At 39.7% G+C, this 21,977-nt stretch overlaps 1 protein-coding gene across 3 annotated transcripts in view; it reads left to right on the forward strand.

Moving 5' to 3' along the window:
* The first annotated feature begins 7,658 nt into the window (after window positions 1-7,658).
* Window positions 7,659-21,977, forward strand: part of FAM117B (family with sequence similarity 117 member B) — an 85,488-nt gene continuing 71,169 nt past the window's right edge. Inside the window, exon 1 of one of the 3 annotated variants that reach the window (XM_034654974.1) lies at window positions 7,659-8,684. In XM_034654974.1, the coding sequence (XP_034510865.1) occupies window positions 8,297-8,684 (388 nt within the window). In that variant the 5' untranslated portion in view covers window positions 7,659-8,296. The remainder of the gene's footprint in view (window positions 8,685-21,977) is intronic. The other 2 variants (XM_034654973.1, XM_011224870.3) reach the window with 2 other exon arrangements.

Here is a 21,977-nt window from a genome sequence, read left to right on the forward strand (position 1 = left end):
AACTGCTGGTATAGGGGACCTCTATCTCTAACAGTACAACATCAGTGAACACAGGGAAGAGGGAGCCAATATCTTGCTTTTGGGAAGTAGAAAAGCCATATGATATTTGAGTTGAATCTTCATAGAAACGCCTACGTGGCAGAAAAGTAGAAGATGGTTTTAAGTGGTGACACTTACCAATTCCAGACCTAATTTACTTGGGTTTTCTTTTTTGTTTTTTTCACAGCAACTGGTGGATACAACATTATCTAGAGCAGCTGCTAGTTTGTTGAAAGTCATTCCTACTAGGGTGAAAGAATATTAGACCATGAATCCAAAGACCTGGGTTCTAGTTTTAGGCAAGTCATGTGGCCTCTTTAGTTTCCTCATTTATGTAATGGGGATACCATGTACTTGTCTTTCTCACCAGGTTTTGGAGACTATCTGCTGAACTAAATTACTATCCTATGGTGAAAGCAAATTGTTTTTGGAGTTTGAAATCACTGTTTGAAATCACTGTTCTGCTGCTGCGAATGGTACAGTTTTTAAATCATTCAGTCCATTCACAGGAAATTATTGAGTATCTGCCATGTTGCAGACACTATCCTAGGCATGAGGATATAAGGGTGAACAAGACAGATAGGACTTAAATTGTTTTTGAGCTCTTAGTGTGTGCCGGCACTGTGCTAAAACCAAGAAGTCCTTAGGCAAGGTAAATCCTTAGGCAGTCTCATTTGCTCACACAGCTACAAATTACATCTATATGCTGAAAATCCCCAAATTTATATCTCCTGGCCTGACCTCTGTGAACTTGAGTCTTACATATACTACTGCCTTTTCAATGACTCCTTTTAAATAATTCATATGAAACTCAAACATAATACTTCCAAACCTAGACTAATTTCCATTCCAAGGCTATCCCTCCCTCCTCTTTTCCCCATCTTTATAAACAGACCACCATCCACCAAGATGTTCAAGCCAGAGATCTGGGGGACATCCCTGACAGCTTCTCTCTCTTACCTCCCACTGCCTGGAAGACAAATTAGTTCTACGTAGAAGGTAGATCTTGAATACATCCATTGTTTTTTTTCTCTCTGCAATCCCCCTTGCTTCTTTTTTTTTTTTTTTAAGATTTTATTTATTTATTTGAGAGAGAGGGAGAGAGAGCATGGGTGGGAGTGGGGGGAGCAGAGGGAGAGGGAGAAGCAGACTCCTAATTTAACAGGGAACCCCATGCAGGGCTCAATCCCAGGACCCTGAGATCATGATCTGAACTGAAGGCAGATGCTTAGCCACCTGAGCCACACAGGTGCCCATCCGCCTTGCTTCTTTGCAATAGACTCCTCACCATTTTCCCTGCTACTTCCTACTCCCTGACAAACCATTGGCCACAGTGTCCAGAGTAGATTCCCAGCAGGAAAGCAACAGCAACAGTAGTGATAACAAACACAAACAAAACAAATTAAACAAAACTGAAAATACAAGAATTCTTTCATTCCCACATCTTTCTGGGAAGAATTCCACCCTCCCGATCCCCGCCCTACCCCAAGTCTGGGGCTTCTGTTGTGCTACTGATCAGGATAAATTGGTTGAGGTGCAGATTTAGGTCAGAAAGAATAGATGGACTTACATTAACAAGGGCAGGGAATGGAATCTTGAAGATGAGAGAAAGAAGCCAAACAAGAGCCAAGTCCAGGTCTGGCCTACTTTTTTGGGGTAATATCTAGAGAGAAGTGAGATTGGAGAGTGTTGCTGTGCTGTGCTGAGTAGAACTTAAGAGAGAGAGATCAAGATTTTTTTTTTTATCATGTTTACTGAGATTCATACACAGAAATTTCCATTTTGTGCTTATTTCACAGACTTCAGTAAATATTAGACTGCTTTTCATTTTTATATTCAGTACTTGTTTCCTTTGAATGAGATCTTACGCTGATATGGGCAATGAATGGGCTCAGCTTTATTCAAAATATACCATTGCACTTAGGATAAAATCTAAATTCCTTATCAGAGCCTAAAAATCTCTAAATTGGGGCACCTGGGTGGCACAGTGGTTAAGTGTCTGCCTTCGGCTCAGGGTGTGATCCCGGCATTATGGGATCGAGCCCCACATCAGGCTCTTCCGCTATGAGCCTGCTTCTTCCTCTCCCACTCCCCCTGCTTGTGTTCCCTCTCTTGCTGCCTGTCTCTATCTCTGTCGAATAAATAAATAAATAATCTTTAAAAAAAATCTCTAAATCATCTTGCCTCTATTTACCTCTCCAATCTTCTATCTGAACTCTTCTCCCTTTTGCTGACACTGGTCTTCCTTTGGTTCCTCAAGCACACAGAGCTTTTTCCTTTCTTAGTCTTTACACAGCTATTCCCCATTTGGAATGTTCTTTCCATGGATGACCCATTCTTACCTTTTAGGTCTCACCTAAAATGCCGCCTTTTCAGAAAGTGCTTTCCACCTAGCTTAGCTAGATCTCCATTGCTGTTGTTCATGGCACTCTATGGTTTCCTTCATAGAATTCTGCAGGTGGTAATTTATTCACATGTGTGGTTATGTGTGTGCATGCACATACCTGTTTTGCTCATTGTCTGTCTCCTGCAGATGTAAATCCAAGAAGACAATGAGCTTGTGGGTTTGTTCATTGCTATAGAGCCAATGCCTCACAGAGCTCTGCACAGAGAAGGCTGCCAATGAATATTTGTTGAGTGAACAAACAAGCTCTTACAGAGCTTAACATTGACAAGAAAATACAGATACTGAAGATAATGTGTTATGATGACTACCACAGGGAAGTATGGTATTACTGTAAACCTGAGGAAGCTAATTTAAGGGGTGCCTGGGTGGCTTAGTTGGTTAAGCATCTGCCTTTGGCTCAGATCATGATCCCAGGATCCTGGAATGGAGTCCCACATCAGGTTCCCTGCTCAGTGGGGAGTCTGCTTCTCCCTCTGACCCTCCCCCCAACTCCTGCTCTCTCTTTCCCTCAAAAATAAGTGAATCTTAAAAACCTTTAAAAAAAAGCTAATTTAAGTGCGGAGCAAGACAATCCAGGCCTCCCTGATCTAAGAACAAATCAGGAATTGGCTTAGTGTTGAGAGTGAGGAGTGTTCCAGGCAGAGGAAATAACAAGTGTGAAGGCTTCAGGATGAGAGTATGAAGTATTTGGGGGAGACCAAAGAAGACAATATGGCTGGAGCCTAGAGAGGAAGAGGTGGGCCCATGGAATGTATGGTAAGCCTTAGGACTGGGAGCTTTATCCTAAGAGAAATGGAAAGCTTCAGACAGTAGAGCAAGGTAATTAAATTTATGGTTTTAAAAGACTATTCTAGATGTGTGGGGAATGGACTGCAGGTGAGGAATGGAGAGCTTGGAGAAGTAGGCTGGGGCAAAGATGATCAAGGGTGACTGGCTAGGTAAGTGTAAGAGTACAGACCAGAGAAGATAGAGGCATGGCTAGAGGAGGTGTTGAATTTGGAGAAGAGTGGTAGATTCACAAAATATTTAGAAGCTCGGGTAGTTAAAATATGGTGAGTCATTGGGCTTGCCATAATGGAGTGTAAGAGCCACGATGACATCCAGGGTTTTGATTTAGCCCACTGATTGGGTAGTGGCATGATGATTTAGATATGAGAACACTGGAAGAGGAGCCAGTTATTGTATGTGGGTGAGTGGAGGGAAGATGACAAATTCAGCTGTGGACAAGATTTGAGGCACCTGTGAGGTAAACAAGGTGAGATGCCAAGCAGGCAGTTAAATAAATGGCAGTATGATTGTCAGTGGAATTCCGCATACAAATGGAGCCATCTGTCTAGGGAGTCCAAGGCTTGGGATAGATCTTGAGGTACTCTCATCATCAGGAGAAGCCAAGAAGTGACCAATGAATAGAGAGGTAAGAGTAACACCAGAAGGTGTGATGCTATGGAAAGCCTTCATGAAATCATCTTAGATAAAGATGCCTGGGTGGCTCAGTCAGTTAAGTGTTTGCCCTTGGCTCAGGTCATGATCCCAGAGTCTTGGGATCGAGTCCCGCATCAGACTCCTTGCTCAGCGGGGAGCCTGCTTCTCCCTCTACCTGCCGCTACCCCTGCTTGTGCTCTCTCTCTCTATCTTTCTGATAAATAAATAAGATCTTAAAAAAAAAGAAATGGTCTTAGAGAGAAGTCTCAGTGAAGTAGCAGATTTTGAGCACAGAACATCACTCAGCAATTTAAGTTCTGATAATTCTCCTCCTTCATTAGGAAACTGGGTACAGTAGTCTCCTCTTATCCAAGGGGGATACATTCCAAGACCCCCATGGGATGACAAAAACTGCAGATAGTATCAAACCTTATGTACACTATGTTTTTTCCTATACATACATACTTAGGATAAAGTTTAATTTATAAATTAGGCAAAGCAACAGATTAACAACAATAACTTGTAACAAAATAGAACAATATACTACAGTAAAAGTTATGTGAATGTGGTCTCTCTCTCTCAAAATATACTGTACTCACACTTCTTGTGATGATGTGAAATGAAATGCCTACAAGATGAGATGAAGTGGTGTGAATGTTGCAGGCATTGTGACATAGAGTTAGGCTAATATTGACCTCTATTTATCAGAAGTGGGATCACCTACTTTCAGACTGAGGTTGACTGTTGGTAACTGAAACCATGGAAAGCAAAACCATGGATAAGCAGGGCTATCATATCAGCATTTCTGGGAGAAAAAAACACCTCCTCAAATCCCACCTTAAAAATGACTATTTTATTTTCATATTAGTATTTTATCCTTCAGTATTTTTTCTAATGCATAAATATTTTTGTATTGTTGCAGTTATAATGATGCATTTTATTTTTTCCACTTTAAAGTAAAAGGAATTTGTGACTTCATAATTATCATTTTAGTGGTTGTATAATGTTCCATTTTAGAGATTTATAAAAGGATATGGCCGACTCCACTAAAACTATAAGAAAAAAAATACAGGAAGAATAAACTTTTTCTCAGAATCCATCCTCCTTTACAAAAATAAGATCACTTTATTAATTTTTTATTTTTTTTAAGTAGGTGCTACACCCTGTATGTAGCCCAACACACCGTGGGGCCCAAGAGGCCATGGGGCCCAATGTGGGGCTCAAACTCATGACCCTGAGATCAGGAGTTGGACACTAAGCCAACTGTGCCACACAGGAACCCCAATAAGATCACTTTAAAGAGTTAAGAAAACACAGAAGCAAATGAGCCTATCAGTAATGGTGTCCTCTGGAGTTTAAATACAGATGAACCAATTTCAATTTGATTCTTTTTTTTTTTTTAAGATTTTATTTATTTATTCAACAGAGATAGAGACAGCCAGTGAGAGAGGGAACACAAGCAGGGGGAGTGGGAGAGGAAGAAGCAGGCTCATAGCGGAAGAGCCTGATGTGGGGCTCGATCCCACAACGCCGGGATCACGCCCTGAGCCAAAGGCAGACGCTTAACCGCTGTGCCACCCAGGCGCCCCCAATTTCAATATGATTCTTTTCCAACTTCATACATAATTTGAATGACATCCTAATAACAAGGTTAAACCAGAGGGAGACATGTTTATTCTGTTGATCCTTGAAATACAATGATTCACTTCATAGATAAACTGGGAAACTGAAGACCAAATCACCTGGATGCACATTGTTCTGAATCTTCAACAACAGGTCATGAAGTCAAAAGCAAGAGTAAATGATGCTTTTATGCATTGCCATTAAATCTTAAAAACAGGGGCACCTGGCTGGCTCAGTAGGTAGAGTATGCAACTCTTGATCTCAGGGTCCTGAGTTCAGGCCCCATATTGGGTGTGGATCCTACTTTTAAAAAAACCTTAAAAAAAGACTGAGGGGTTCTAAGGTATCCAAGAACCTTACACACAGACACACACACACACACATACATATATGTATATATATAGCTTTCTTTGATGATTTCACACCTTCAAAGTTTTATTTACAAGCCATCACAAATATCCTTTAGTACAAAGGTGCTGAAATGGTTAATACCTGCTTCAATTAAAGTGCTTTTGTTTGTTTAACGTTAACCCCTAAACTGATGAGTGAGGTAAGCTGAAAAAGAGGCATTTTCTGAAACTGTAGAGTTTTTTCTATAAGAAACATGACTAGAAGCAGAAGGAGAACTCATGATTGAGCCAAGGACACTTTAACTCTTTGATCTAATTAAATTATGTGCTGAAATCAGCACATTAGCTCAGAAAAGTTTAAAGTCTCGCCCCTACAACTAGCTCTCTGGTTTGGTGATATCAAAAGTAATTGATCAGGCACACCTGAAATAATATAACATTGTGTATCACCTATACTCAATTTTTAATTTGAAAAAAAAATGCACTGAGGATGGAGGGATGAATTAAAAGGGTAGGCAAAAATACAATAATCTTGAACTCATCAGGAAAAGAAAATTGATCAGGAAGCCCCAAACTCGAGGGCTGCTGAACTCCCTCAGTTTCATTCAGTAAGTATGTATTGAGGTCCTGCTTTGTGTACGACAAAAGTGTCAGATACAGCATCCATGACATCTTTATTTAAAGGTTTACTTTCTCTCTTACTCATTGTTTTAAGATGGGACTTCACTATCTGCGTGGATCTTGTTGGCAGTTTCCTGTGTGTCCTGTCTCATGAGCAGCTGTTTTTATCTTACCACAGGTTGTTGGGATGAGTAGTGATGTCGGATATATCCAGAGCACCAGCCAACCTAAGGCAGGTTCGTGGGTCAAGGGCTTGGGGTCCTTTTTGTGGTGGGGGGGAGAGGAGGAATGGGTGATAAGGAGAGATGTAGGCTTTTGAATCACATGGAGACTCTGGAATTACTGAGTTATCTTCTACACACCATATTCTTATTTAACCCTTGGTTAATAATCATAATTGTATTAAGATGGTTCTGCATTTTACAGATAAGAAAACTGGCTAGTGATCTAAGGTTACAGAGTAAGTGGTGGGTTCGGGGTCTGCAAAGGCTTTTCTCCACAGTGCACAGGGTCCCAGTAGAATTTCAGGTCCAGAGCAAATCACACTGTGCCCTCTACTCTCCCATTTTTACAAGACATAGTTTGTCTAGAATGTACATCTAATAACCTAGTAAAAAGACGTTATGGACAGAAGAAGTCAGTATGTGGTGTATGGGTCTACCTTTCCTTTTTTTTTTTTTTTTTTTTTTTTTTTTTTTTTTTTTTGGTCTTGATAAGAAGCTCCTAAGATTATTTTAGTCTAGTGTTACTGCCTGTCTTCCTGAGTTCTTGCCCATACTACAAAGACCTGTTTCCTTCATTAGACAAAAATATGAATGGCTGGTCCAGTTCTGTCTCAAATAACGATGTATCAAATAAAACAGTTTGCAAACTATGGCACTTTACAAACTTGTAAGGTAGCACGTCTTTCCAAGCTATCAAGGAACTGTAAAGTAGCTGATTAAAATACATTCTTGATGACTTGAAATACAGGACGGTAGCGATAGCACTTGGTAACTGGACTTCATAGATACAATCTAAAACCACATTCTAACCAGCAATTTTAATCTTTCTGAGATTTGGCTCTTTGTAGAGATTTAAACAAAAAATGAGACGAGGTGTAAAATGCCAATAAGATTAAATTTCTCCTTTGAGCTCTGTCCAAACGTTGACGGAATTCGGACAGAACAAAAAGAGATGCACTACACATCTTCTGCGCGTTAAATCTGAGGTAAGGAAATGAGTTATGGGGAAAAGACTTCAGACATCCTTGGGGACCGCTCTGGTTCGGGACAGTCCCTTTGGCAATATTCCAGAGTCTCAGTCCCCAGGGCTCCCCCAAGTGGGAAGGGAAAGACGCGCGTGGCCCGGCGCGCGTACGCGTACATTCACGTGTACACACACACGCGCGCGCGCACACACATTACACATACACACAGCCTGTTTCCTCCGCTCCCCCTTCCCGGGGGGGGCGGGGTCTCTTTCTCTTTAAAGAGCAGACGGTCTACGCGCAAACCCAGGCTCTCTAAGGCCCCGGGGGCCCGGGACCCGAGCTGCTAGCAGCCAATGGGCGCGGTGGAGCGGCTCGAGCGCGGCTGACGCTGCACCAATGGGCGTTCGCGGGGGGCGGGGGCAGCGGAGGAGACACTATTGTTGATGAGGAGGAGCGGCGGCGGCGGCGGCGGCTGCACCACCTCGTTGCTGCCGGCCGCGGCCCGGGCGCCCTCTGCTCCCCGGATTCTGGCTTCGTCACCCCGTTGCGGGGACCTTCCCTCAGGCCTCGAGAATCCAACCCCTGCAACCCAACAACAACAAACCCCCCCGTCTCGCCCAGTCACCGGGGAGGGGGGGGACCATGTCCCAGCGGGTGAGGCGCAATGGGTCCCCCACGCCGGCTGGCTCCCTCGGGGGCGGTGCGGTCGCCACGGCCGGGGGAGCCGGGAGCCGCCTGCAGCCCATGAGGGCGACGGTTCCGTTCCAGCTGAAGCAGCAGCAGCAACATGGCAGCCCCACGCGGAGCAACGGCGGCGGCGGCGGCAACAACGGCGGCTGCTGTGGTGGCGCCTCAGGCCCCTCAGGCGGCGGCGGCTGTCGGTCGCCTTCCTCGTCGCCCACCCACCTGTGGACTGGCGAGGTGAGCGCGGCCCCACCCCCAGCCCGCGTCCGGCACCGGAGAAGGTCTCCGGAGCAGAACCGTAGTTCCCCGGAGAGGAGGAGCCCAAGCGCCCCTGTTTGCAAAGCAGGTACGTGCTGGGGACCGCGCGGCGAGGGGAAGGCGGCGGGAAGGGGTCCTGGGCGCGCACTGCTTTCGCGCGGGGACTGCGGCGCTACCGCCGAGCGGGCCGGCCGGGGGCGGGGCTGAGGGCGGGGCCCGGGTGGTGCGGTGCCGCCTTCCCGGGGCGAGCCCTGCGCCCTCTCCGCCGCTGCTTGTTTGTCTCATTCCTTGCTCTGCCGGCCTTGCGCTGGTGCGGGATAGTGCAGGTGCAGCCGCTAACCTTGTGGTTGGGCTGGGACGTGTTAATGATAAACCTGGGATTCTGGCCGCCGACTGGTTACTGCTCACCCTCCCTTGCGGGTGAGGCTAGGAGTGGTTTGTCACTTTCTTTAAGTGACTTGGTTAATGTTAATATAGCACATGTCTGCTGCTAAGTATTTCTCTTTCGCAAAACAGTTTCAGATTGTAAAGATCGAATTCGTTAGCATAGCAGATTTGGATCCCTGAAGAGACCTGAGGCTGGGAGCGTGTTAGCATTTCCTTAGACTTGATAAGTGGGTAGCGAGAAAGAAGGAAGATTCCTTTGGAAAGTTTATGGGCTTTTATCTTAGAGTCTGGATGTATCTCTGAAATACAGATATTGTTTAGTGTAAAACCATTTATTTGTTTTATTGAAAAAAAACATATCCACCGTTTGTCTGCTTGTTATTTTAGGGACCAAAAAAGCCCTGTTATTTTTCTATGTGCTTGGGAGCTTTCTTGGAAAAGGTTCTGAATGGAGCTGTTGGGTTCCACTGAAGTCATTCGTAAAGAGTAACTCAAAAAGAAATTCAGATTGTGAAAGTGGAGAGATAAGATTTGTCATCTGATTGCCTTCGTTTTAGAATCTACTGAAGAAAAAGAAATGGGTGTTTTTTAGCTTATGGAGTAATACTAGAGACATATACCTTTGTTTTTCCCTTGTCTAGAGAATTTCTTTAGAATCTTTCAGGCAGAATTACTGTAAATTTCAGGAAACTTAGTACAGTACCTCTCAACCAAATAAAAGATTTTTTTTAGTGGTTTCAAGAGTCCCTTCAGAAATGCAGGGAGCAGGATGAATCTTTCTTACTGTTTATTTTATCAAAGATTTTAGACAATGGATACGTTTTTCAAGAAAGATTGCTTTGGAAAATGACCAGTAGTGTTTTCTAATTAGAAAAAGAATACTGTTTTAAACCTTTTGAAAATGCAATATTTTTTTTGTAACTTCTATTGTTAAAAGTACTAGAATCCTCCTCCCCCTTAAATAATAGTTATCACTTTACTGAGCTCCTACTGTATGTTTGGTGATTTACCTACTAGATCTCATTTTAACTCTCACAGTAGATTTTAGAGAGGTTAAGTAACAAGTGGTAAAGTTGATGTTTGAATTCTGCTGGGTGGTACTCCAAAACCATGTCTTTTATATCAAGAAGGTAGCTTCATGATGTATAAGATAGAACCTGGATATATATAACATAGCAAAATTAGATGTGCTTTGGTTTTGAAGCAACTCTTAGATGTACCTGGTGAACATAATTACTTTAATTTGCCTTCAGCCTTCTGGAGCCAGCATAGTGTGGAAAGGGGAAGGGAAAAAGGAGGTGGTGACCCCAGTCTGATAACATAATGTGGCTACCCTCTCAGCTGTGTGACCCTTAAAGAAGAGCAGCAACCTGAGGAGAGCACGGTTAAATTAAGTGTTGGCAAAGAGTGGAGGAAGGTGTTCTTTTCTTCTGCTCTTTAGGACTCTGTTTTCTGGGATCTTGTTCTCCTTGTGTGCCCACTCTTCATGTTTCCCAAAGCTCCCTTGTCTCAGGTCTGTCATTCCATTCATACTGTAAAATTAACCCTTCTCAAAAGCTTCCCTGTCTCCCCACCAAAAACAAAAAACAAAACCCAAAAAATAAAAACTTTTTCCTCTAGTGCAGCACTCTCAATTAGATGTGAAAGGAATAGCGTCTGTCATTAAGTTATACTGAAGTGAGTGTCTGATAGATTCTTTCCCAGGAATGTCTTCTTTCACTCTAGTGAGCTTTCATGCAGAGTAGGACTTTCAGATTTCAGATTTCAAGTCTTCATAACACAAACTAGATAATTTGCTGTTTTCTTCAGACTAAATCTGGAAGGAGAGAAGAAGGAAAAAGGAGAATCTTTTTAATCACTTGGACTCCCTTTTTGATTAAATGAAAATTATCACCAGTTTCTAGCCTCAGTGAAATGTAGAAATCCTTACTAGTAGAGGGGAAGGGTCTGTAGTTCTGTAAACCTCATATGCCTCAAATTCCAGGGACCATCTAGATAAGGCTGCCAACTTCAAGGTGTCTATCAAATGAGCTGGATGCCCCAACCTTTGTTAGGGAATCCAGTATCTGAAAGCCTCTGAGTTGAAGGTCTCAGAATCCTTAGGGGGGCGTCCCTATCTGCCGCATCCCTATCCAGTTGCTTTATTCTCCCAGGGTTAAAGATAGTCATTTGTTAATCCAGAATTTTCTCCTTTTGACTACTATAAAGTAATCCAGGCACCTATCCCTGACATATTTTAAACTTCTCACCTTCAGTGCCTGCCATCTCCATGGCAAACTGGTTTGCCATTAGGAACTGAGAAATACTTAGAGGAGGTAACTAGGCAACAGTGTTAACTGTAGATAAAATGGGGAAGAAGGTGAGGTTTGTTTTTGTGCTTTCCCTCCTTTTGTCTTAATAAAATGTCAGATAGGCATATTACAAATGGAGAGGTGGCATATTAGCATAGGCTTTGGATAGACCGTCTGGGTTTAATATCTGTTTTCCACCACTTAGAAGCCATGTGATATGGGTAGATAAGTAACTTTCTAACCCTTAACTTTCTTATCTGTAAAATAGATGATGATGATATCTGCCTCATATGGTGGTAAGGATTAAATGAAAGGAAAGTGAAGAATACTGAGCATAGTACCTCAGTATAAAAGTTAGCTATTGTGTATCATATTAGTTTTGCTTCTAGTTTTAGTGGATGTAACATTAATTGCCAGTGTAGGCCTAGTTTTCATGGTTCTTTGAAATTTCAAATTGGGGAGAATATTGCCTGTGAGCATCCAGAACTGTATCAAGTGTGGTCTGTGGTTCATCTGTATCAGAATTACTTAGGGTCCTTGCTAAAAATGCAGACTTTGAAAGTCCCTCACCACACCCTCCTGTGATTTTTGCTATGCTCTAAATTTGAAAAGCAGGCACTAGAAGCACCAAAGGAAAATAGTTTGAAAACTCATTACAGAACACTAGTACAGTATGTATAAAAATTATTTTTGCAGTGTGATATGTAGATAGCAATATGTATTTTGCTAATTTCCCCCTTACTTTGTATACATTATGTTGTGTATGAATTTGGTTGTTTATCGGGGAGGGGAGTGGCAAGAGCAGCAACAAGAGATGGACTTCTCTGGACTAATAATCGGGAGGTAGGTTATCAGGACTTCATATCTGGACTTCTGCTTTCTGGTACTTTGTGAAGTACACAGCTTTAAGAATTCAGTGTTTCTCTAACATTTGAAGGATTGATGCTAACTTCATACCTTCAAGGGGAATCCTTTTGGTTTGTTATGTCTGTATTTTACAGTTGAAAATGAGGCGAAGTGGAACCTTACTATTAGTTCAACATCTTGGCTAGCAGAATTTACATTAATTCATTTCTGTAGGGATGCCTGGGTGGCTCAGTCGGTTAAGTGTCTGCCTTCAGCTCAGGTCATGATCCCAGGGTCCTGATGGAGCCCCACGTTGGGCTCTGCTGGGCGGGGAGCCTGCTTCTCCCTCTCCCTCTGCCTGCTTGTGCTCTAATCCCTCCCTCTCCCTTTTTTTTTTTTTTTTCTTAAGTAGAATTCTGGGAAGTTTTCAGAAAACCCTTGAAGAAAATGTATGAATTAGAGTGTATTCCATGGTTAATAGCTCTGCAGACAGACTTCCAGGGGTTCAGATCTTGGGATTACCACTTATTTAAGCAAAGTCACTTCACCTTTAAAAAGGGGATACTGGCGGGGTGCCTGGGTGGCTCATTGGTTAAATGTTTGAGTCTTGGTTTCAGCTCAGGTCAGGGTTGTGAGATTGAGTGCCATGTTGGTCTCCGCACTGGGCGTGGAGCCTGCTTAAGATTCTCTCTCCTTTCCTTTTGCTCTTCTCCCCCTCCCTCTCTAAAAAAAAAGGGGGGGAGGATACTAGTAATGTTTACAGTAGAGGATTATTAGAAGGATAAAATCCTTTTTAATCTCTCAGTATTATTTAGGGTAATCTCTCAGTATTAGCTCCTCTCTCCTTGGATTTGAAGGAGGGGATGATAAAGATTTTCAGATTCTGTGAAGAGAACAAGTAGGGTGACCCTGGAGAATAGGCTTTTGGATTTGGCATTTCGGTCAGTTGATGATCGCTGAGAGAGAGTAGTTTGTGGAGGACAGAAATTGGATTAAAGTGATAGGTGAGGGTTATTAAGTAAGGGTAATGATTAGAAATTACTCTTGAGTATAAATTACTCTTATGTCACCGAAAGAAAGGAAGGAAAGTGACAAAACAGGATGAAAAGTTGAGCTAAGGTTCATTTGTTTATAGGATGGGGAAAACTTAAGCATGTTTTTTGGGTGTGGGGAAAGGATTCAGAGGAGAATGAGACTGCAAGTTTAAGAGAAAATGAAAATAGATGGAGCAAGGTCATGGAAAATGTGAGTGGCAGTGGGATCTGGCACATGGAGAGTCTGGAAATCTCAGAAACGACTGAGGACACTTCTTTCTGTGAGGATGAGAAGGTGGTAAGGGTGGTTTAAAATGACAGATAACTTAGCAAGAGAAGGGAAGGAAGCAGTAGAAGGGAAGGAAGTTGAGAAAGTCATCTACTTCCATGTCCACACTCCTTGAAGAAAAAAAAGGGCATATTCTAGTACTGTATTTTTAAATTTAAATTTTGTTTTTATCGAAGTACATTTATGTAATTAAAAATATCAAATAGCACTGGGACGCCTGGCTGGCTCAGTCGGTAGAGCATGCGACTTTTGATCTTGGGGTTCTGAGTTCAAGCCCCATGTTGGGTGTAAAGATTACTTAAAAAATCCTAAAAAAAAAAATCAAATAACACTGAAGTTATAATCAAATAAAATGTTTTCCCGACACATCTCTCTCTACTCCTACTTCCTGCCCCTAGAGACAGTCCGTTTCGACTCTTAGTACTCTTTGTTTCTGGGGAAATTTTTTCTATCATTTCTCCTTTCTGTTGTCTATTGTATCTTTTTGGAACCCCTGCTATGTGGGACATCTTGAATTGAACTAATACTTTTCTTATTTCTGTCCTAGTTTATCTTTTTGTTCTTTCTAGCAGCTTTATTTTTATCTTCTGTCCTTTCAGTTGATTTTTAAATCTTGGTCATCATAGTTTTGTTTTTCAAGAGAACTTACCTGGCTGTCGGATTGTCAGGGTCTTATAAAAATGTTTATAGAAGGTGTAAATGCCCTCAAAGTTGTTTTTTTTTTTTCCTCCCTCTGCATTATCTTCAGAGCTCTTTTTGTCTTGAGCTTTGTCTGTCATATGAAAAATGTCATTAGTTTTCTATTAATATTTAAAAAGACCCGAAAATGCTGATTAGGTGTTCTGTCTGGCTAGGTCAGGATGGTAGACTAGAGTATCTTACAAGAGAATGATGACGAAAGGGCTTTCTAATGTAGGTTTTTCTCTGCCAGGTTTCCCAGGGAAGAGTTCTACAGTATCATGCTTGAGGATATGTCTGGTGTCTTTTAAGTCTGGGGCCTGCCTAGTTAATCTGTCTAAAGCAGTTTTTCCCAGTCTTTTTGCTCTGGAAATAATTTGTTTCTTAAGTAACCCCTGCTTTCATGATCACTAAGCTGAGATATAATAGTATGGTGATAATTAGTGCTCTTCTGAGTACAGACTGATTTCTCTGTGGATCTGTTTGACCAACGTATTATAAGTTTATTCATTTTGTATAATTTTCCCCCTACCTCCTCTTGGAGAAAAACATAATTTAGCTTACCTTTCTTGAAATCAATCTTCCTTCCTTCCTTTCTCTTTCTCTCCCTCTTTCTTCATTCCTTCCATTCTTCCCTCTCTTTCCTGCCTTCTCCCCTCCCTCTTTCAAGCTCCGTGTCCAACATGGGGCTCAAACTCATGACCCAAAAATCAAGAGTTGCATGCTCCACTGACTGAGCCAGCCAGGCATCCCAATCTCTTTCCCTTTCATGGATTTTTAAAATTCTAAGACAACCACAATACATTTTGCTTAAATAATTGGCTTAAGCCAAATGAGATTTAATTTTTCTGAAGGTAGACTCAGTAGATTTAATTTAAATAAAGTTAGTTTTTACAATATGAAAATTTATTGACAAAGTTGTGTGCTACAACTATGGAAACCATAAGCCAAGATAATCTGAAAAAGATTTAGCCTGAGACACAATTTGTATTATAGTTTGAAAGAATTCTTTCTGAGTAATATGATCTGTCTCAAATGTAAGTTATGCAGAATTGTACACATCTTGGTTTCTTGATCTCTTTTATAGACTTACATGTAAAAAGTGATGTTTGAAAAATAAAAACAAAATTTATCTCTTTAAGGCAATACATGTACAGCTTTGCTGTACAAATACTCAATTCTGGGTTGAACTTGAAATGAGCACACCTACATTTCATTTTCAAATGAAATGAAACATTTTTTTCCTTGCTCTTGATGCTTGTTACACAAGAAAAAGTTTGTTTATTCATAAAAGAAGTTGAAAATGCAGCAAATTATTCATTGCTTTCCCATGAATGGCAAGACACTTTCTTTGCACCGAAATCTAGAGCTTCTGTTGGACAGTTCAGGAAATCTCGGGTTGAGTTCATAATCAAATTGGAGCTAATTTATCACCTAATATATTTGCTTTCAAAATTTGGTTGAAACATCTTTCCTGCTGTTGTCTTTTTTCCTGTCTGTTGTCCTTGTGGGTTATACCTTTCTATTTCGTCAGTATTATAGGAATATAATACAACGGCTTTCTGTTAAAGGCTTGCATAGTGGAGGTGAAATTAACTATAGTTTATTCCAAAAAAACTACATGAAATTTTCAGTTGACCATTCTCCTCTATGAGCTAATGTAAAATTCTTTTGGAAGTAAACTTAGATATTTTTTGGAGGTCTTGCTCTTAAAGAGCTGATTTTGTAGTTGTATGTTCTAGTCTACCTACTAGCATGTATTCCTCCCCCCTCCTTTCCTTTCTTTCCCTGCGGATAATATATACACATGATAAAAAAAAATTATAAATGGTAAAAGAAAATACAATAAGAAGTCTTCTCCATACTTGTCTTTAAGTTCATTATTCTCAGAGAAATTCAGTTGGTTTTTTCTCTTATATTATTCCAGAGTTATTCTATGGCATATACAAATGTGTATATATGTGATTATGCTTACAGGTTTATTTACCACTCATTATTTAATTGGGCTTTTTTTGAACATTTAGATCCTTTCCAATTTTTGCTGTTCAGTGGTATACTATGTTGAATATTCTTGTTGATACTTCTTTGTGTCCTTAAGAGTTTATCTGTAGGATGCATTCTTAGAAATGAAATTTCTTGGCCAGAGACATACATTTTTCTTTCTGTTGTCAAATACATTTCAGGACTTGATATCAGTTCATACTTGACTTCCAGGTGCCTATGTTTTTTTTCCCCTTATCTTCCTTTGGATTATTATTTTTTTATTCCATTTTATCTCCACTATTAGTTATTATATCTCATTTTACCATGCTGTTAGTGGTTGCATTCAAGCAGCACTGTCCAAGAGAACTTTCTTGCTGTGATGGCTATGTTCTCTATCGCTGTTGTCTAATATTTCAGGTTATAATCTTCTGTTAATATCCTTCCATATCCTGCCTCCCATCCTTTGTGCTCTCATTGTCAAATATTTTGCTTTTCTGTTATAAACCCTATAATACATTGTTACTGTTTTTACTTTAGATGATTATCTTTTATAAGCAATTAAAAATAAAAAGTATTTTATATTTACTCATTTTTACTGTCTTTAGCACTCTTAAATTGTGTGAAATAGAGTGCTTGTAGTGTGAATGAAAAAGGGCTTATTTGAGAAGAAAATAATTGATAGGACTTCTTAACTGATTATATTTGAGGGATGAGGGAAATGAGAGAGCATAATGACGGCTGAGATTTTTGACCTAGTTTGGTGATTAAGCTAATAATGTTGATGACAACTGGTTTCATAAATGCTACTATATTCTGTATGCATACAGAATAGACCATATACTTTTGGAGATGGTGCACTAACATTTTTAATAATAACATGGACATTTTGGAAGATAAATTTTTTTTTTTACATATACCCTTCTAATTTAGCATTCTTAAAAGTTGTTATTTTACTTGGTGTTATACTGGGATTTACTGAGCTCTAGTAGTTTCTGGAAAACCATTTCACATTATTTATGTTTTCCCATTGTACATGTACTGATATTTCTAAAGATAAGGGTGAGTGATGTCTCTTCATATTATTTTAGAACTTAAGCTCACTCTGTGCAGTGCAGCTTATAAGGTATAAAGATGACATCCCTGGACTTACTTCAGAATTAAAGAGAGAGGTAATATAGAATTTTGCAATATTCAAGGGTTAATAGTAAAAACAAGAAAATATATGACGTCACTAAGAAGAGTAGTATTTAATGGCAAAAGCCTGATGATGGCCATATGGGACTAAGGTGAATTAGAGTGTTTTATGTATAGACAGGGATTGCTAAGTGATTTGTAGGTAGACATTCTTCACTTCTCTAGAAAGCAGTTGCCATTAATGATATCCCTAAGAATTCTTGGAATGTCTGCTCCTGGGAATTGATTTAGTGTCATAGGAATGCACCTGATCTACTTCAGAAATGTTGTTTCTTGTATAAGAAAGGTTTAGAACCCATTTCTTTGGACAGCCTCCCAACCAGTTTTTTTAAAAATACCGTGTGGCCCACCCAGTGCCTCTGTTTTCCCTTGAATTGGGGGGAATTGGGGTAGGGAGAACTTGCAAGATTTAAATGAGACCCAGTAAAAATTTTGTTCAGATGAATGAATGGATGGATTCCTGTCTTTTAGACAATATTTGTCAAGACCCGTGCCTCATCCTCTGTCTTTTGCCTGTTTTTTCCCTGTTTGTTTGGAAGCCTTGAGTACACTGGATTTTGTCTGGTTTGAGTACTGTTTGTTGTTTTATAAATGAACTTTTTGTATGAAGACTATACTGCTAGCTCACTATTGAGTATAGTATCTTCAGAAATCCTTGGGTCCTCCTGTTGGAAAGTCCTTTAATACTGGAAAGTTGTATATTTCTATTAACAGTTCATTAGATTATTCTGGTCCATCTACACCCTCTTGACTGATACTTTTTAAATTAATAGTATACTTTTAATTGCTAACTGGATTTAAAACTAAGTATAGTAAGAGATTATGGAACAGTTTCACCCTTTGTAAAGCTTTTAAAAATGTAATGTTAAGGTTTATTTTTTTATTTTTAATTTTAGGAGAGAGTGGGTGGTGTGCGAGGGGCAGAGGGAGTGGGAAAGAGAGAATCCTAAGCAGGCTTTCTGTCCGGTGTGGAGCCTGATGCAGGGCTTGGTCTCACGACCCCTAAGTTCATGACCTGACCTGAAGTTAAGAGTTGTACGCTTAACTGACTGAGCCACCCAGGCAACCCATGTAATGTTAAGCTTTTAAAATAAAGCTAAAAAAACCCTCTATAGATGTCAGACCTGTACCATTTAAAAAAAATATATGTGAAGTGACATAAATTTTTTTAATGAGTCCAAACCATCAAATAAGAGGTAAGAAAGTATAATATGATACGCTATTTGTATATTAGGTTGAAATCTCTACCAAGTTTATAAATTTTGGCTTAACAGTTCTCCTTTTTAGTGGACATTTATTTCTATTTTCCTCCTTATAAATTACTTTAATAAAAATTTTTGTAAATTTATGTATTTGGGGGCTAGCATGAGTATACATTTATGTGTATCCTCTTTAGAAAAAAGTCCCAGGATTGAGATTATTGAGTGAAGGTTTAAGTAATGTGATGCTTTGTAGCATTGCTTTCCAAAAAAGGATTGAATCACTTTACCCTGTCACCAGAAAGGAGTGTATCTACCTGTTGCGGTGACGCCTTGTTAGAATTAGACTTCATGCCTTTTCTTTAGTTTTACCAGTTCAGTGTGTACAACAGCATACTACATCATAGTTTTCATTTGTATTTCCTTACATATTTCCTATGGTCATAGTGAGTATTTGAGATAATGTTTTAATCATCCTCATATAGTAGCTACTTAATGCCATTTAATAAGAAATAATACTAATAACAGGGTTGAGTATTCTTTTAAAATGCTTATTCACTGTTTATGTGGAGTGTTTTAACTCTGTATGTATTGACTGACCCTTTATTCATTGAGGGTGTAACTAACATTTTTACCTATTCCTGTTTTTATTTTTTTTAATTTTTAAAAAGATTTTATTTATTTATTTGAGAGAGAGTGTGAGAGAGAGGATTGAGAGAGTGAGTTGGGGGAAGGGAGGGAGAAGCAGATTTCCTGTGGAGCAGGGAGCCCAACGGAGGACTTGATCCCAGGATGATGACCTGAGCTGAAGACAGATGCTTAACTGACTGAGCCACACGGGTGCCCACTGTTGGCAGGTGTGTGGGGTATCAGGTTTTTGAGGTATAATTTACATACACTAAAATTCATCCTTTTAAATATACTGTTGTGTGAATTTTGATAAATAACAATTGTGTAACTGCAACCATGATCAATGTATAGAGTATTTCTATTACCCATAAATGTTTCTCATGCCTTTTTAAGCCGAAATCCTCTTTTACTTCTAAGCCATAGCAACCACTGATTTGTTTTTGGTTGCTGTAGTGTTACTTTTTTCAGAACATCATATAAATGAGTTACACAGTATTTTGTTTCTTGAGTCTGGCTTCATTTACTTAGCACAATACATTTGAGATTCATTAATGTGGGGTGCCTGAGTGGCTCAGTTGGGTGAGCATCTGACTCTTGATTTCGGCTCAGGTCGTGATTCAGGGCTGTGAGATCTGGCCCTGTGTTGGCCCTCATGTTGAGCTCTGCACTTAGTAGAGTCTGCTTATCTCCCTCTCCCTCTGTCCCTCCCTGGGCTGTCTTTCTCTCTCTCCCCCTCTCAAATAAATCTTAAAAAAAAAAGATTCATTAATGTTATTGCATGTATCAGTAGTGCATTCCTTTTTATATCTGAGTAGTATTCCATTATATAGATGTACCCCAGTTTGTTTATTCATTCACCAGTTGAAGGATATTTGAGGGTTTTCATTCCTGGTATTAGAAATTTGTGCCTTTTTTTTTTTTTATAGTCAGTCTTAGGTATATCATTTTGTAGATCTTGTCAAAGAACCAGTTTTTGGTTTCATTTACATTGTTATTTTTCTGTTCCATTGATTTCTGTTCCTGTCTTTATTATTTTCTTTGTTCTACTTGCTTTGGGTTGAATTTGCTCTTTTCCTAGTTGCTTCTCTGATGGAAATTTAAATTACTGATTTGAGACCTTCTTTTCTAATAGAAGCATTTAATGCTGTACATTTTTCTCTGTGCAGTTTAGCTGCATCCCACAAAATTCGTTTTTTCTTTTTTAATTTTATGTTTATTTTATTTAGTGCTTAACTCTGTGAAACAACACTGTTAGAAAGTATCTTTCAACTAACATCTTCTTTCATGGAGATAGAAGTGTTTTCAAATGCATGTGTGGAAGCATGAGAAAAGTGCCAAATTCTTAGTTCTGTGAAACAACACTGTGTAGGAAGCATCTTTTAAATTTTTTTTAAATTTAATTTATTTAATTTTTTTAAATTTTTATTTATTTATTTATTTATTTATTTATTTATTTATTTATTTATTTATTTTAAAGATTGTATTTATTTATTTAACAGAGATAGAGACAGCCAGCGAGAGAGGGAACACAAGCGGGGGAGTGGGAGAGGAAGAAGCAGGCTCATAGCAGAGGAGCCTGATGTGGGGCTTGATCCCAGAACACTGGGATCACGCCCTGAGCTGAAGGCAGACGCTTAATGACTGAGCCACCCAGGCGCCCCATGGTTGGTACTTTTTGTATTATGTTTTAGACCAATCTCAAGATGAACCTTAGCCATTGGGCCCCACTATGACATTTAAGAGTCTAAGTTAAAATAAATAACTTATATTGGATTATTCTAGTTGAAGAGGTATGCTGGCTCTGTTTATTTCTGCTAGGTTTCCATCTTTTGAGGCCTTTGGGATAGTGGTGGGTAAGGATAGAGGTAGTGAAGTGGACATCTGGCATAGCTGAACGACAGAAGAATAGTGGATGAGGTTATGGAATAAAACAGAGGCTAGTGGTAGACCATCAAATCAGTGTACGTATGACTTGTCAAAATAATTAGGTTGTAAAGATTTTATTGAGAGGTACCTGTCACATCAATGGGCAGAACTACCCAACATGCATAAACTTAGTTTATCTAGAATATCTAAACATTTAGGAAATACAATTTTTAAAATATTCTGTTTTATATTTTTAAAGAGAGATTAGTAGTGATTCTCATCCAACATGAGGATTTATTTAAAAGAGGCATTATTTGGAGTGTAATACAGAGCATTGGATTTGGGGTGAAGTTTTCTTATTTTCTGTATAATCAAAGAAAGAGGAAAGGAAGTGTGTTTGAATTTATGCCTCTTGCATTGGATGCACGCCTCCAGATTAGGCTGTATTTATTCACATTTCATAAATGAGAATTCTTGGGCCCAGAGAGTTAAGTCATTTAGTATTTCAGAGAGTTACTAAATGTGGGATTTTGACTTCTATTTCATTTTGGGACCTGTTTTTTGTTTTTGTTTTTTCAAGGATTTTATTCATTTATTTGAGAGACAGCGGGGGAGGGGCGGAAGACAGAGGGAAAGGGAGAAGTGGGGCTTGATTCCAGGATCCTGGGATCAAGACCTGAGTTGAAGGCAGATACTTAACTGACTGAGCCACCCAGGCGCCCCAAGGCCTGTGTTTTTAAAATTTATCACAGTATTATTTAACGTAATTTAGCCAACATTGGATAATTATTACAAATAGTTATCATACTAGGCTGGATGGTTTGAAAGAACACAAAAATAAGGCATATGGTATACCAGAAGTTCCTTCCTTCTTGCTTCTAGTTGGAGTAGTATCTAGTAGTGAGTGCCTCTAAGATTGTCTGGTATAGGAGTAGTCTTAGGGGAAACAGAGAGAGTAAATACACTGATAAATCAGTGAATGGA

Source organism: Ailuropoda melanoleuca, chromosome 2 (assembly GCF_002007445.2).
Source record: "Ailuropoda melanoleuca isolate Jingjing chromosome 2, ASM200744v2, whole genome shotgun sequence".
Taxonomy (NCBI): Eukaryota; Metazoa; Chordata; class Mammalia; order Carnivora; family Ursidae; genus Ailuropoda; species Ailuropoda melanoleuca.